The sequence below is a fragment of the Balaenoptera borealis genome (genome assembly GCF_965194805.1).
Source record: "Balaenoptera borealis genome assembly, chromosome: 16".
NCBI lineage: Eukaryota > Metazoa > Chordata > Mammalia > Artiodactyla > Balaenopteridae > Balaenoptera > Balaenoptera borealis.
In genome coordinates, this window is record NC_138872.1 from 48,789,344 (window position 1) to 48,805,271 (window position 15,928).

Consider the following 15,928-nt stretch of genomic DNA (forward strand, 5'->3'; position numbering starts at 1 on the left):
AATGGTAATTCTATGTTCAGTTTTTTCAGGAACCACTGTACTGTTTTCCACAGGAGCCACACCATTTTATATCTCCACTAGCAATGTAAAAGGATTCTAGTATCCCTACATCCTTGACAACACTTGCTGCTCTCTGAGTTTTTGGTAATAGCCATCATGTGAAATGTATAAAATGATCTCTCATTGTGGTATTTACATTTCCCTAACGATTAGTGACAGTAAGCATCTTTTTATGTGCTTATTTGCTATCTGTATATCTTCCTGGCAAAAACGTCTATTCAAGTCCTTTGACGGTTCTTGAATTGGGGTGTTTGGTTTTTGTTGTTGTTGTTTTCTGAGATCTTTATATATTCTGGATATTAATTACTTATCGGATATATGACTTGCAAATATACACTCTTTAACGCACAAAAGTTTTTAACCTTGATGAAGTCCCATTTATCTATTTTTTCTTTTGTTGCCTGGGCTTTTGGTGTTATTACCCAACAAATCATAACTAAATCCAACTTCATGAAGCTTTTCCTCAATGTTTTCTTCTAAGAGTTTTACAGTTTTAGCTCTTACCTTTTTAGGTCTTTGATCCATTTTGAGTTAATTTTCATTCTCTTCCATGTGGGTATAAGTTTTCCCAGCAGCGTCTATTGAAAAGACTGTCCTTTCCACATGGGATGGTCTTGGTAGTGTTGTTGAAAATCACCTGATCATACATCTGTGATTAAGTTCTGAGCTCTCTGTTGCTGCTCTCAAGATTCTCTGTTGCCTTTGGCTTGATTATAATGTATCTTGGTGTGGGTCTCTTTTAAGAGGTTATCCTACTTAGAGTTCATTAAGCTTCTTGGTTCCTTTTCATGTTTTCTATCTCTTTATTGACATTTCCATTTTTTTTTTACATTGTTTTCTTGACCTCGTTCATGTTTTCCATTAGCTCTGACAGCTGTCTTAAAGTCTTTTGTCTAGTAAGTCCACCATCTGGCCTCTACTGGGGGTCATTTCTATTGATTTATTTTTTAACCTCAGAATGGGCTATACTGTCCTGTTTCTCTGTATGCCTTGTGATTTTTTTGTTATTGAAAATGGGATATCTGAATCTTATAGTATGGCAACTCTGGAACTCAGATTCCCCAGATTTGCTTGGTTTTGGTTTTTGTTGTTGTAGTGTGTCTCTGTGCCAGGGTTCAATCTGAGGTGTAAACTAAAGGTTTTTCTTGCACCTTTTCTGATCCTGTGCCTTTCCACGGGTAATATTTCCAGGGATGGTAACTTCCTAAACTGACCAAGTCATGGGTCAAACAGGCTGCAGGTAAGATAAGATACACTTCCAGGACTAGAGCTGGACTTTGCCAGGTGCCAACAAGGTGGTCAAGACAAGAGAAGGGACTGTGTCCATCCTGTGACAGCCAGTGTGTAAATGCAGGAAACACTCACCATTACCCTGGCTTCCCAGGACCCTGTGGCCATTTTTCCTGGTATCCCTAAAGGATGATATCTCAGAAGGCAGATCCGGGTAAGGAAAGCAGAAATTAGAGGGTGTCAGCTGGAAATGCTCTCCCAGTGAGCGAGTCAGGGTCTGCTCTCCAACCCCACAACTGGGGGAGGGGTGGCACAGTGGAAGTGTAACAGTCTGGTTTTTACCAAGGCCCTGGAAAAATGTTCAGAGTCAGGCCTTCAGTAGGTTTGGTCCCAAACTCTCCTGATCCCAACAAGCTAAATGTAGAAGGACGTTTTTCAGGCTATCTATTTGACTGTAGATGTTAACACATCATTATTAATTTGAGGGGTTGTGAAAATGGTATTATTGTGGTTGTTTTTTAAAAAAATATACACTGAAGTATTTATGGATGAAACGATCCATGGGATTGCTTTTAAAAACACTTCAGGAGGGCTTCCCTGGTGGCGCAATGGTTAAGAATCCACCTGCCAATTCCGGACACGGGTTCGAGCCCTGGTCCAGGAAGAACCCATGTGCCGTGGAGCAACTAAGCCCATAAGCCCTAGATCCCGTGCTCTGCAACAGGAGAAGCCACCGCAGTGAGAAGCCGGCGCACCACGGCCGCAACAAGAGAAAGCCCACGGGCAGCAATGAAGATCCAACGCAGCCAAAAATAAATAAATGTATTTACAAAAAAGAAAAAAAAAAAAACACTTCAGGAAAAACTGGACAAACCACCCCCCTCCCAAGACTGCTACACAGTGCTTACTGTTAAAGCTGGGGTTTTATTATAGTTTCCTTGCTTTGAATATGTTTGAAATTTTTCCATTAATAAAAAATTATTAAACACCAAAGGAACCCAAAAACCAAAAACCCAGAAGCAACAAATATGGCAAAATATAAACAAGTGTTAAATCAAGATGATGCACATAAGGATGTTCATTATGCTATTGCCTCCTTTATTTTTAAGATTTTTCTTTTAAAAAGTAAAAAGTATACACAGAAAAAACATTGCGTTGTGAACAAAACCAGTGAAACCTAAAGCAATAATGAAGGACAAAAACTGGCCATTAGAATGAATTATCAATTCATTTCCCCTTTGGTAACCATAAGTTTTGTTTTTGAAATCTGTGAGTCTGTTTCTGTTTTGTAAATAAGTGTGGGGAACTAAGATACTGCAAACCACACAGCCAAAAAAAAAAAAAAAAAAGAAAGAAAGAAATGAAGACTAAATTATAAGACACCAAGGAAGAATAGAGTGAACTGAAAACATGATGGCCACTGAAAGCTAACAGGAGGAAATGAAAATGAAATAAAGAAGTAAAAAGAGTTAGAGAAAAAATGGTTGAAATGGAAAACAGGCAAACAAAGAATTTCATTTGTATAATTGCAGCTCCTGCAGAAGAAAACAAAGAAATAAACCAAAAAAGTGTTGGGGTGGTGGTGGGGGGAGGGAACAGAACTAATATTTAAAACTATAACCCAAGAAAACTTCAAAAATAGATGACTTGAATCACAGCAATATCTTTCTTGACCCACCTCCTAGGGTAATGAAAATGAAAACAAAAATAAACAAGTGGGATCTAATTAAACTTAAAAGCTTTTGCACAGCAAAGGAAACCATAAGCAAGACCAAAAGACAACCCTCAGAATGGGAGAAAATATTTGCAAATGAAGCGATCGCCAAGGGATTAATCTCCGAAATATACAAACAGCCCATGCAGCTCTATGTCAAAAAAACAACCCAATCAAAAAATGGGCAGAAGATCTAAATAGACATTTCTTCAAAGAAGACATACATATGGTCAAAAAGCACATGAAAAGATGCTCAACATCACTAATTACCAGAGACATGCAAATCAAAACTACAATGAAGGATCATCTCACACCGGTCAGAATGGCCATCATCAAAAAATCTAGAAACAATAAATGCTGGAGAGGGTGTGGAGAAAAGGGAACCCTCTTGCACTGTTGGTGGGAATGTAAATTGGTATAACCACTATGGAGAACAGTATGGAAGTTCTCTAAAAAACTAAAAATAGAACTACCATATGATCCAGCAATCCCACTCCTGGGTATATATCCAGAGAAAACCATAATTAGAAAAGATACATGCACCCCAATGTTCACTGCAGCACTAGTTACAGTAGCCAGGATATGGAAGCAACTTAAATGTCTATCAACAGAGGAATGGATAAAAAAGATGTGGTACATATATACAATGGACTATTAGCCATAAAAAAGAATGAAATAATGCCATTTGCAGCAACATGGATGGACCTAGAGATAATCATACTAAGTGAAGTAAGTCAGAAAGAGAAAGACAAATACCATGTGATATCACTCATATGTGGAATCTAATTTTTTTTTAAATTTATTTATTTTATTTATTTTTGACTGCGTTGAGTCTTCGTTGCTGTGAGCTGGCTTTCTCTAGTTGCGGCGAGTGGGGGTTACTCTTCCTGGCGGTGCGCGGGCTTCTCATTGCAGTGGCTTCTCTTGTTGTGGAGCAGGGGCTCTAGGCACGCGGGCTTCAGTAGTTGTGGTGCCCGGGCTCTAGAGCACAGGCTCATTAGTTGTGGCGCACAGGCTTAGTTGCTCCGTGGCATGTGCGATCTTCCCAGACCAGGGCTCGAACCCGTGTCCCCTGCATTGGCAGGCGGATTCTTAACCACTGCGCCACCAGGGAAGCCCCTGGAATCTAATTTTTAAAAATGATGTAAATGAACTTATTTACAAAACAGAAACAGACTCGCAGATTTCAAAAACAAACTTATGGTTACCAAAGGGGAAATGTGGGGGGGGGGGGAGGGATAAATTAGGAGCTTGGGATTAACACACATACACTACTATATATAAAATATATAGATAGATATAGATAGATAACCAACAAGGACCTACTGTATAGCACAGGGAACTCTACTCAATACTCTGTAATAACCTATATGGGAAAAGAATCTAAAAAAGAATGAATATATGTATATGTATAACTGAATCACTTTGCTGTACATCTGAAACTAACACAACATTGTAAATCAACTGTACTCCAACAAAATTTTTTTTAAAAAATGACCTGAATCTAAATATGAAAGGGCTTACAGAGTACAAGGGAAAAATCGACTCACAACCAACAACCTCAAGGTATCTACTGGAAAAACTATCAGGCTTTGAAGAATAACAACAAAAATCCTAAGTGACTCTAGGCAAAAAATATACCAGACTTCCATCAGACTTTTCATAATCATCATTCAACCCTTGTGCACTGCTGGTGGGAATGTACAATGGTGCAACCACTATGGAAAATAATATAGCAGTTCCTCAAAAAATTAAAAAGAGAAATTATCCAAAAAAAAATAGAAATTATCATATGATCTACCAGTTCCACTTCTGGGTATTTCCCCAAAAGAACTGAAAGCAGGGACTTGAACAGATATTTGTATACTCGTGTGAGCAGCATTATTCACAATAGCTACAATGTGAAAGTAATCCAAGTGTCTGTCAATAGATGAATGGATAAACAAAATGTGGTATATACATACAGTGAATATTATTCAGCCTCAAAAAAAATTCTGACACATGCTGCAACATGGATGAACTTTAAAGATATTATGCTAAGTGAAACAAACCAGACACAAAAGGACAAATACTGTATGATTCCACTTATATGAGGTACCTAGAGTAGTCCATAGAGACAGGAAGTGGAATGAAGGTTGAGAGGAGCTGGGGGGAAGGGGAAATAGAGAGTTATTGTTTAATGGGTACAGAGTTTCAGTTCTGCAGGTGGAGAGCGCAGATGGTTGCACAACAATATGAATGTACTTAACGCTACTGAACCATACACTTAAAATGGTTAAGATGGTAAATCTTATGTTATATATATTTTACCACATTAAATGCATGGCAAAAACATACCATCATTCAAAGCAATAAGAAAATATTTCACCATGACAAAGTGGGATTTACCCAGAAATGTAAGACTGGTTCAATATTAGAAAATCCATTACTATAATACACCATATTAATGAACAGATCCAAGAAAAAAAATCATGATTGCATTTATACATGCTGAAATGTTCTTTAACAAAACTCAACACTCATTCTTCCAACATCCAATTCAATGTAAGATTGATGAATCCATAAAACTTTTCATTTTTAATTTTAGACTTAAAAAGAAGTTGCAAAAATGTCAATTCCCATATAACTGTCACTTAGTTTTCTCTAATGTTAACATCTTGGAAAACCAAAATACAGTGATCAAAACCAGGAAATTAACATTGATATAATACTATTATCTAAACTACAACTCTTAACCACATTTCAACAGTTTTTCCACTAATGTCCTGTCCTTCTTCTGGTCCAGGAATCAACTGAGCTTCCAACATTGCATTTAGCTGTCATATATCTTTCATCTCCTCCAATCTGTGACAGTTCCTTCTTTCATGAAAGTGACATTTTTGAACAACATCCGTCAATTTTGGTTTATCTGATTTTTAAAAAATGATTAGAATGATATTAGTTCATTTTGGGCTAGAATTCCTCAGAAGTCATGTGTCTTTTTCAGTGCACCCTATCAAGGGGTTGGTGATATTGATATGTTTCATTATTGACGATGTTAACCTTGATCTTGATCACTTGGTTAAGGCAGTGTCTGCTGGCTTTCTCCATTGCAAAGTCACTCTTTTTCCCTTTATAATTAATATGTGTCTTGGGAGAGATACTTTGAGATTATACAAATAACCTGTTTCTCTTCAATCTTCCATCCACTAATTTCAGCATAATTTTGTGGGACCTGTCTGCAACAATTATTACTGTGGTGTTGACCAAATGACAATGTTCTATTTCCCTCTTTCATTCTAAATTCATTAACTGGGGACTTCCCTGGTGGCACAGTGGATAGGACTCCATGCTCCCAATGCAGGGGGCCTGGGTTCGATCTCTGGTCAGGGAACTAGATCCCACATGCATGCCGCAACTAAGACTTTGCATGCTGCAACTAAGACCCGGTGCAGCCAAATAAAGAAATATGAAAAATAAATAAATACATTAATTGGAATTCTTCTGTAAGCAAGAGTTGTCCCTTCTTATTTATTTATTTAGTGTGGATTTATAGTTTATCCTATGGGTTATATTAGAATATTATCACTTTATTATATGTGGAATCTACAACAATGGTACAAATGAACTTAAAAAACAGAAATGAGTCACAGATATAGAAAACAAACTTATGGTTACCGGGGGGAAAGGTTGGGGGGGAAAGGGATAAATTGGGAGATTGGGACTGACATATACACACTACTATATATAAAATAGATAGCTAATAAGAACCTACTATATAGCACAGGGAACTCAATACTCTGTAATGACCTATATGGGAATAGAATCTAAAAAACAGTGGATATATGTATATGTACAACTGATAACTTTGCTGTACAGCAGAAATGAACACAACATTGTAAGCCAACTATACTCCAATAAAAAAATAAAAGAGGATGAAGTGAGAGAGTAGCATTGACATATATACACTACCAAATGTAAAGTGGATGGCTAATGGGAAGCTGCTGCATAGCACAGGGAGATCAGCTCAGTGCTTTGTGATGACCTAGAGGGGTGGGATAGGGAGGGTGGGAGGCAGGCCCAAGAGGGAGGGGATATATGTATACATATAGCTGATTCACTTTGTTGTACAGCAGAAACTAACACAACATCGTGAAGCAATTTTACTCCAATAAAGATGTGAAAAAATTAAAAACAAGAATATTATCACTATTTTGCTGCTCAAATTATTTCAACTTCAAACATTGGGAGCTCCTTCAGACTGACCTCGTTCCTGCTTTAACCAATAAATGCGGCACAAGTGACACTGTGTCAGTTACAGGCTTAAATCTTTTTTTTTTTTTTTTAAATATTTATATATTTATTTTGGCTGTGCTGGGTCTTAGCTGCAGCATGTGGGATCTAGTTCCCTGACCAGGGATTGAACCCAGGCCCCCTGCATTGGGAGTGTGGAGTCTTACCCACTGGACCACCAGGGAAGTCCCACAGGCTTAAGTCTTAAGAAGGCTACACAGCTTATGCTCTCAGGAGGCCTGAGATGCCACTTTAAGAACTTCAACTACCCTGCTGGAGGGACCACGCAGAAGCAAAGGCCCCGATACTCCGTGGAGAGACAGTGTGGGGCCCAGGTGCCCCCAGCCTTCCAGCCAGTCCACTAAAGCACCAGATGTGTGACGGAACCGTCTTGGATGGTCCAACCCAAAAGAGTCCACAAGTGACTTTGGGGGAAAATTCAGCTGGATCTATAACTCCCACGGAGCAGAAGCACTGCCCAGCGGATTTAACCCAAGGAGCTGGGAGAGATGATAACATGGTGGCTCCTCTATGCCATGGTTTTGGGGAGCTTGTTGTGCAGCAATCAATAATGAAAGCCCTCGCAGACATGCTGTGCCTCTGCCTTCTTCAGCTCCGTTAATGACAGAAGCACCCTTCCCATCACCCACATGCTGACTCGGGCACCAGGTGTACTCCTCTTCCTGCCAAATCACACCAGTTACCAAGGCTTACTGAGTCCACCTCCAAGAACTCTCTATGCCTCCCACCCCCACCCCAGCTGGGGAAGGGACAGTCCCTCCTGAGAGAGGCTCTGCAGACCATCTCCCGACATCCCGGCCAGCCTGATCTGTTCCCCCCAGAATTAGTTCCATCTACACATGGCTGGATTACTTATTAAAAATGTCCTAAGCTCTTAGTGTGCGACAGACACTATCTTAGACCCTGGGGATACAGAAGTGAACAAAGACAAAAACATCTGCCCTCACTGACATGCAAGTTTAGAGGAGGAAGATGGACATATTAAATTAACAAATAAAACACACACCAGATCAGAAAGTAATGAGTGAGATAAAGAAAATAAAGCAGGGAAGCAGAAAAGAAGTAACACAAAAGAGACGGGGTTTTGAGATTCTAAATAGTGGTTAGGAAGGCCTTGCTGATAAGATGATTGAATAAAAATCTGAAGGCTGTGAGGGAATGAGCCAAGTGAGTAACTCGGAAAAGAGCATCGCATGCAAGAGAACAGCCAGTGCAAAGGCCCTGAGGCAAGAGTCGGCCTGGCACAGTCAAGGCACAGAGACAGTTCACTGTGGCTGGTATGTGGTGACTGACACTGAGTGGGGGAGGTTTTGACTTTGACTGAGGTGAGAAGCCACTGGAGGTCTTTGAGCAAATGCATGACCTGCCTGCTGAACTGACTAACACAGCTGTACTGAGGGGGACAAGGAAGGAAGCAGAGCGATCACTCAAGGGCTGTGACCATCCAGGTGAGGTGGTGGCCTGGACCACGGCGGGAGCGGCGGAGGCTGCTTATTGGGGATGTGGAGTGTAAGAGCAAGAAAGGAGTCGTGGACGACTCCGAAGTTCTGAGCCTGAGGAAGCTGAAGGCGTTGCCATGTCTCTGCTCCCTTTCACAGCTGAACTCCCTGAAAGAACTGTCCATCCTCCACGGGGGCAGGGCATGTTTACGGGAGTTGATCAGAGTTTGTTGTTGGACACATCAGGTTTGGGTGCCCATGAGATACCCAAGTGGAAATGCCAAGTAGACAGGAGACTGGGATTTGGAGCTGAAGGCAGAGATCTTGGCTGAACCTCAGAGAGATGGCATCTCAGGCCTTGAGAGTGGACAGGGCCACCAAGGAGAGATGGAGCTGAAGCGGGGCCTTCCACAGGGGGGTCTGGGAGTAAAGAAGCCAGCCAAGGAGACAGAGGAGGAGCAGCCTATGAGGCAGGAGGAAAACCTGGAAAGCAGGGACAGCAACATGAAAGGAGATCCTAAGACGAACGCAACTATGTAAAATGTTGCTGAGCATGGACTGGTATTTAGCCACAGGAAGCTCAGTGGTAACTTAGACAAAGAATATTTTTTAGTGGGTAAAGCTGAAAAGCCTTACTGGAATATTTAAAAGGCAACGGAAGGATATTAATGGAGACAGCAAGAAAAGAGAATTCTTTCAAGGAGTTTAGCTCTGAAGGGGAGGAAAGCTGCAGGACAAGAGCTGGAGGGAAACTGTGGTCCCTGCTCTGCTCAAGACCCTTTACTGGGTCCCTCCTGCACCCACATCAAGTCCACACTAACTTGCTATTTAGGGCTCACTCCACTAATGCCCACAGCGCACTTTCCAATCAGACTCCCCATGTGAACTTCCATCCTTCCAGCAGGGATGACAATCATGTCTTCACCATGCATCACTCAGTCTAACCCGGTGCCAGGAACTGTATCAGTGGCTCAAGAAGCACAAGATGAGGCACCCGACCGTCAAAGAACCACCTCCCAGTCCAATGGGACAGCTGGACAGTCATGACACAGCCTGAGCCCTGGGGTCCTGATGTGTCAAGCATCCCACCGCGACCGGGAGCCCGGAAATACTGCCGGGGGCGTGCAGGGTGCTCTGCCGGGGGAGCGCGTCCCAGCTCATCACAGGAGTTGATACTCAAGCAGAGAGGTACGGAGAAACAAAAGCAGACAATGGAATAAGTTTCCATGCAGCTGTAACGCAGGGTCTGACGAGCGTGGGGAATAGGGGAGGACACTGAAAGGGTGACTTGGAGAACAAGCTGGAAGCATTAATAATAACTCTAACGAACAATTACTGAGTATTTATGTACTAGGCGCTCTAACCGCATGGCTAGGGTTATCACACCCAACATCCCTGTCAGGTGGACACCATTGTGAGCCCCATTTGGCAGATGAGGAACAGAAGCCTCAGAGAGGTAACGTAACATGCTCAGGGCCACACAGCTAGATATGGTGAAACTGAGATTTGAATCTGGGCAGTCTGACTTTGGAGTGGGGACAGAAGCAAACGATTAGAAAGGTCTTTTCCTAGCAGGCTGAATGGCAAGATCAGTATTTATACCTCAGGTGCCCAACACAAGAGGCAGCGGTGGGGGGAGGGGGGGCAGAGGGAGAAAAAGGTGGAGAAGAGACAGGAGCAAGGGCGCTGCAGGAGTGGAGACGGGGAAGGAGAAGGGGATCCAGGGCACAGCACAGGGGAGAGAACACGGCAGCCACCGAACAGGAGGTAAGTCTGGAAAGAACAAAGAGGCCCAGCTTGTACCAAGGGCAGAAGTTGCAGATGTTAACCAGATCTGCAAGGTTAGAAGAAATGCGGGGAGAGGGGCAGAGACAGGGAAAACCACCACACCGAATTCCACATACATCTCCCTCTCCTGTCTCTGACCAGAGCTGTTCTGACTGAAAGAAACTTTAAAACAACTGGAGAAGGAACCATTAATTTTGTTGGGTGTAATGACGAAATTGTGGTTATATTACAACGAGAAGTCCTTATGTGTAAGCTGCCTCCTGGGGTATCTGTGTGTGAAATGACAGGCCTGGGACAAAAAGGCAGTGAGGGGTGCTGGACGGAACGAGACCAGAAGGCCGAGGTCTTCACAGCGGACAAGCCCCAGGAGTGAGCAGGTCTGAACAAACGCTGAGACAGAGCACTGGCGCAAGGATGGAGGGGTAGTGAAGGAGGACGCGGGGTCTGAAGAACAGTCCCTGTGAAAGTGGCCACCCTTACAACAGGTCTTGCTTCCGGGGGAAACCAGCTAGGGCCCTGATCCCGGGATGCGGCATTACAAGGCACAAGATGTCAAAGTTGAGCGAAGGAAACCCACCCATGGTTCAGCAGGCAAAAGGCAAGCGGTCCCCACCTGAGGCTGGGCTGTCAGGAGCCCAGGAGTCCTCCCCTGGCCCACCAGGCAGTCCTCTCTGGGCAGGCAGGAGCCACAGGGGGCACAATGAGAACCGAAAGGTTCAGGAGAGTCGCTGGAAACTCTCAAGCTCCAGCAGGGTAGGGTTTCCTCCTCCTTAAAGGCACCAGGAAGGGACCTGCCACAGAAGAAAAGACTGCGGGCAGCTTGCTGGGAACAGAGCCGGGATGTAGGCTGGAACACCGGGCCTTAGCTGATCCTCTCTCACCGCTGATCTTTACTAGGGAAGTTCACACTCACTGGGCACTTAGTATATACCGGAGACTGTTCCAGGCGCTGGATGAGTTTTATCTCATTCTAGCCTCACAACCCAGTGAAGTAAGATTTATTATTTTCATTTTACAGATGAGATAACCGAGGCACAGTGAGGTCAATCTCTTGCCTAAGGTGACACAGTTATAATAAGGTGACAGAGTCTGGATGAAATCTGGCTGTGGAGGCCAGGCTCTTAAGCAGGGCAGTGACAGCGAACCTCTGTGGGTTGTAAGGATTCTCAGTGTATCATTTTGAGATGAATCAAGATTGTTCACGAGGTGATAAGGGTTAAATCTGGGCGATGGGTCTACGGAGTTCGATTTATTTTCGTTTAAAATTTCTCCGTAATAAAAATTTAAAATGGAACTAAAATCCCAAAGCCGGGCCACACCAGAGATGTGTAAATCCTTGATTCCCGTGATCAATGATGGTTTCCAGGTTTACCTCTGAAAAACTTGCTCGGTGGGCCCCAGACGGCCTCTTCCTCCAAGTGCCAAACCCAGGGGCGACCAGTCAAATTGAGACACCCCCCAACACCCCGCAAGATCGCGCCAAAATGGCCACTCCACACCCAGCCCATCCCGGGCGCGTTGGCCCACGCCGGCCGCCCATCCGCAGGAGGCCTCAGCAAAGCCGACGGGTAGCCGGGCCCGAAAGAAAACTACCAGCTCTCACCCACCAAAACTCGAGACACCTGGCACCGGGGCCTGCTGGCACCTGGCACCCCCTCGGAAACATAAAGCCCCCAAAGCCTACTTACTCAAACCCCTAAACCCGGGCACTCGTGGCATGAGCGACCCCCTCTCCTAATACCGCTATTTCGGCCAAGGCCGAACCTAGGACGAGGCCGGAGCCCAGCAGCCGCCACCACTGGGCATCGCGGCTGGGCTTCACCCACGTCCCTCGGAGATGCGCGCCCACATCCCAAAATGTGACACCCGGCAGGGCACGGCCTGAGCCACGACTGCGCGTCCCAGCCGCCCGAACCTCCTCTCCCCGCCACCCGAACCGTCTCCAGCCCCAGCCCGCAGGCCAGTCTTTCAGGACTTACCTTTCCGCGCGGGAAGGGCACGGCTGCAGCGAGGGCCCGCGGGAGCCACACTCACCAGCGCCACCAAAGAACAAGGGGTCACTCGAGCCACCAGCTCGGGGGCCACTCCAGCAGGACTCCAGGACTACACTACCCAGAATCTTCGGGTGGCGCCGGGACCACACCTCCCAGCATGCTCGGCGCCATCAAGCGCGCCGCCCGCCAGCCGCTCCCACTGGCTTCTGAGGGAGCCGTTTCTGGGTGACATGCTCCGGGCACCGGAGAATGACCACTGTGGCGCCCGGATTCCCCCTGTTTTTTTTTCTTCAAACCACGTGGATAAGGCATGTAGCGAAAGCATGTAGCTTCTCTCCGAGCAGTGACCCCTTTCTCTAACGCCTCCGCCTCAAAGACTACCCTCCCCAGTGACCCCTGCAGTGACTTCCGCATCCGGTGCCGAGCCCGCCCCTCGGTTGGCGGAAGTGACGTGTCAGGGGAGCTTCTGTTTGGCTCCTGGGGTGGGCGCCGATGAGTGGCCCTGGGACGTGCGGTCTCCCCGGCTCCAGTTGCGGGGCAGCGAGGCTGTGTCCGCGGTCCGTGAGCGCTAAGCAGGCGTGGTGTCCACCAGTTCACATAACCCTTGAACTCACTTAAACCCATGGAGGTGGGGGGTACTGAGACTGGGAGAGACAAGGCATCTTACCGGGATCTCACCGCCGAAGGAGGCAGACGCGGGTTCCAGCCCATGTCCGCAACCGAAACATCCCTCTGTGCGCCCTGAGGTCTTGTCCCTGTGTGGAGTCCACAGATTTATGGGCAGCCTCTCATCCATCTACTGGGGTGACAGGAGCCTCACTGATAGACCATAGCTTGGGGCTGATCCCCTCATAGTCTTCGCTCTGTGTACCGGAAAAACACAACCACCTGAAAGTTGAGAATTATGTTTCATTTGGTGGGCTTACACCTGGGAGACAGCCGCTCAGCTAGCTCTGGGGAACTGTTTCAAAGAGGTATGGGAGGAGCCAGGATATATAGGCGTTTTTGCTGAAAAAAACGCGTGGTTGAACCTCAAAAGATGACCACTAGTCAGAAAAGAACACACATCTGAACTTAATGAATTTAGCACTTTTCTATGCATGGGAAGATGCAAGAGTCTGGGCTCAGTGAAATTATTCCTTTGATATGGCACCTTAGCTATCTAGGGCCAATATCCTGTTTTTCTCCATCCTGAAGTCCCCTCAGGGTGCACCGTCAGGGTGCACCCTCGGTGTGGCTGCAGAGGCTGATGCCTTGATGGCAGGCAACATTCGTTGTTTATTGGAATGGCAGGCGCCATATATATATTTTGTCCACAGCTCTCTGGGTCTTTGTTCAGGGTCCTGAAAATGGGGCAGCACTGGTGCCATCTGGGATGCCCCAACTGGGGAGCTGAAGAACACACCCCACTTCACTGTGGAAGGGCGTTTCCACTAGGGCACCCTCTCAGTTCTGTTTACTTTCCTCAGATTTGCTTTCTGAAATTTTGTCCTCTAAGAAGACCAAGAAAATGTTCACATGGCCCGGAAAGCCAGGGAGAGACAAGAATTTCCTAAAATTCCTTTTTAGCTCTTGGAGGCTGAATCCATCCCCTTCTCTTGCCCGGAAGCTGCCTTGTTCGTAATGAATTCCATTCATTCTCCAGCCCCTGCCCTGGAGAAAGTGCCCAGTCTGACTTGGACCCTCTCTCCACATCCCTCTCTGCCCCACCCTACGACTAGTCATTCACCAAGAAATTAGTGTCCACTGAAAACGCACAGCCTGAAAGTTGAGAATTATGTTTTATCAGGCGGACTTTCTGAGGACTTCAATCTTAGGAGGCAGCCTCTCAGTTAGCTCTGAGGGACTGCTCCGAAGAGGGAGTGGAGGAGCCAGGATATATAGGAGTTTTGCAACGAAAACCAGGTAGTCAGAACATCAAAAGGTTACTGTTAAATAAAGAAAATCAGACATCAAGTTAATAAATTTAGTGCTTTTCTACATATGGGAAGATGCAAGAGTCTGGGTTCACTCAAATCATTCCTTTGCTACACACCTTAGCTATCTGGGACCAGTATCCTGTTCTTTCCCATCCTGAGCCCCCTCAGGGTGCACCGTCGGGGGTGGGGGGGCGAGGTGTGGCTGCAGTGGCTGATGCCTTGGTGGCCACAACAGCCTTTGTTTACTGATCGGGCAGGTGGCATTCTTAGTCCACATTAGCTGTGTGGACAAAGAAAGTCAAGGAAGTCACCTGCCTGAATAGTAAACAAAGGCTGTTGTGGCCACAGCAGCCCCTCTCAACTGTACACCCTGAGGGGGTTCAGGATGGAGAAAAAAGGGTACTGGCCCTAGGTAGTTGGGTGCATATCAAAGGAATGATTTCAATGAGCCTAGACTCTTGCATCTTCCCATACATAGAAAAGCGCTAAATTCATTAACTTGAGATGTCTGTTTTTTCTTGAAGTAACAGGAATCTTTGATGTTCTGGCTACCTGGTTGTTGTTTTTTTTTTTTTTTTTCCTTCAAAAACTCCTATATATCCTGGCTCCTCCCTTACCTCTATGGAACACCCTCTCAGAGCCATCTGAGAGGCTGTCTCCCGGGCTTAAATCCTCAGGATGTCCACCGAGTAGAATATCATTCTCAACTTTTAGGTTGTGCTTTTTTTTTTTTTTTTTTTTTAGTTCACACTGCTCTTCAGGGATGTGGCTGTGGATTTCACCTAAGAGGTGTGAAGGCTGAGGAGTCCTGCTCGGAAGAACCCATACCGAGGGGTGGTGCTGGAGAATAACAGCCACCTGGTATCACTGGGTGATTATGGCTTCCCTTACAACTTAAAACTGACCTACTGAGCAGCTTAAATCCTTGATGCAGAAAAGGCAAGAGAGGGAGAGCTGACCTTTGTCTTAGGAATGGACCTGACGACAAAGACGTGATTTTCCACATCTCCCCAGGGTAGGTCTGCATGTTTTTGTACAGTTGAGAATAGGTGTGTGTTGTTATTGGTAGTGTGTGATTTACCTTTGCTTAGAGAAACATGCCATTGAGTTGAATGTGTTTTTTTTTAATTTCTAAAAATACATATTTTAAACTTTAGACTTTTATTTGGAAATAATTTTAAGCTTACAAAATGTTGCAAAAATAGTGCACAGGACACCAATACTGCCTTTACCAGATTCACTTATCGCTAACATTTTCCTCCAGGGTTTCTCTCTAACTTGTCCAAGTGAGCAAGCACGTGCATGCGCTCTCTCTCTCTCTCTCCTTTTTCTTCTTTGAACCATCTGTAAGTTGCACACACCATAGACCCTTAGTTATGTCGATGCGTGTTTCCTAAGAACAAGGACATTCTCTTACACGACCACAGTAGTTACCTGGTTCAGTAAATTTAACACTGATGCAATATTTTACATAACCTGCCATCCATACTC

The 15,928-nt window shown here is 45.0% G+C and overlaps 1 protein-coding gene across 7 annotated transcripts in view; it reads right to left on the minus strand.

Moving 5' to 3' along the window:
- Positions 1–14,577, minus strand: part of ZNF133 (zinc finger protein 133) — a 28,165-nt gene extending 13,588 nt beyond the window's left edge. For 2 of the 7 annotated variants that reach the window (XM_082359571.1, XM_082359569.1), the window contains exon 1: positions 13,186–14,577. In XM_082359571.1, the coding sequence (XP_082215697.1) occupies positions 13,186–13,314 (129 nt within the window). In that variant the 5' untranslated portion in view covers positions 13,315–14,577. Of the gene's footprint in view, positions 1–11,137; positions 11,316–12,503; positions 12,952–13,185 lie in introns of those variants that run through there. The other 5 variants (XM_082359574.1, XM_082359573.1, XM_082359568.1 and 2 more) reach the window with 5 other exon arrangements.
- Positions 14,578–15,928: the final 1,351 nt, after the last annotated feature.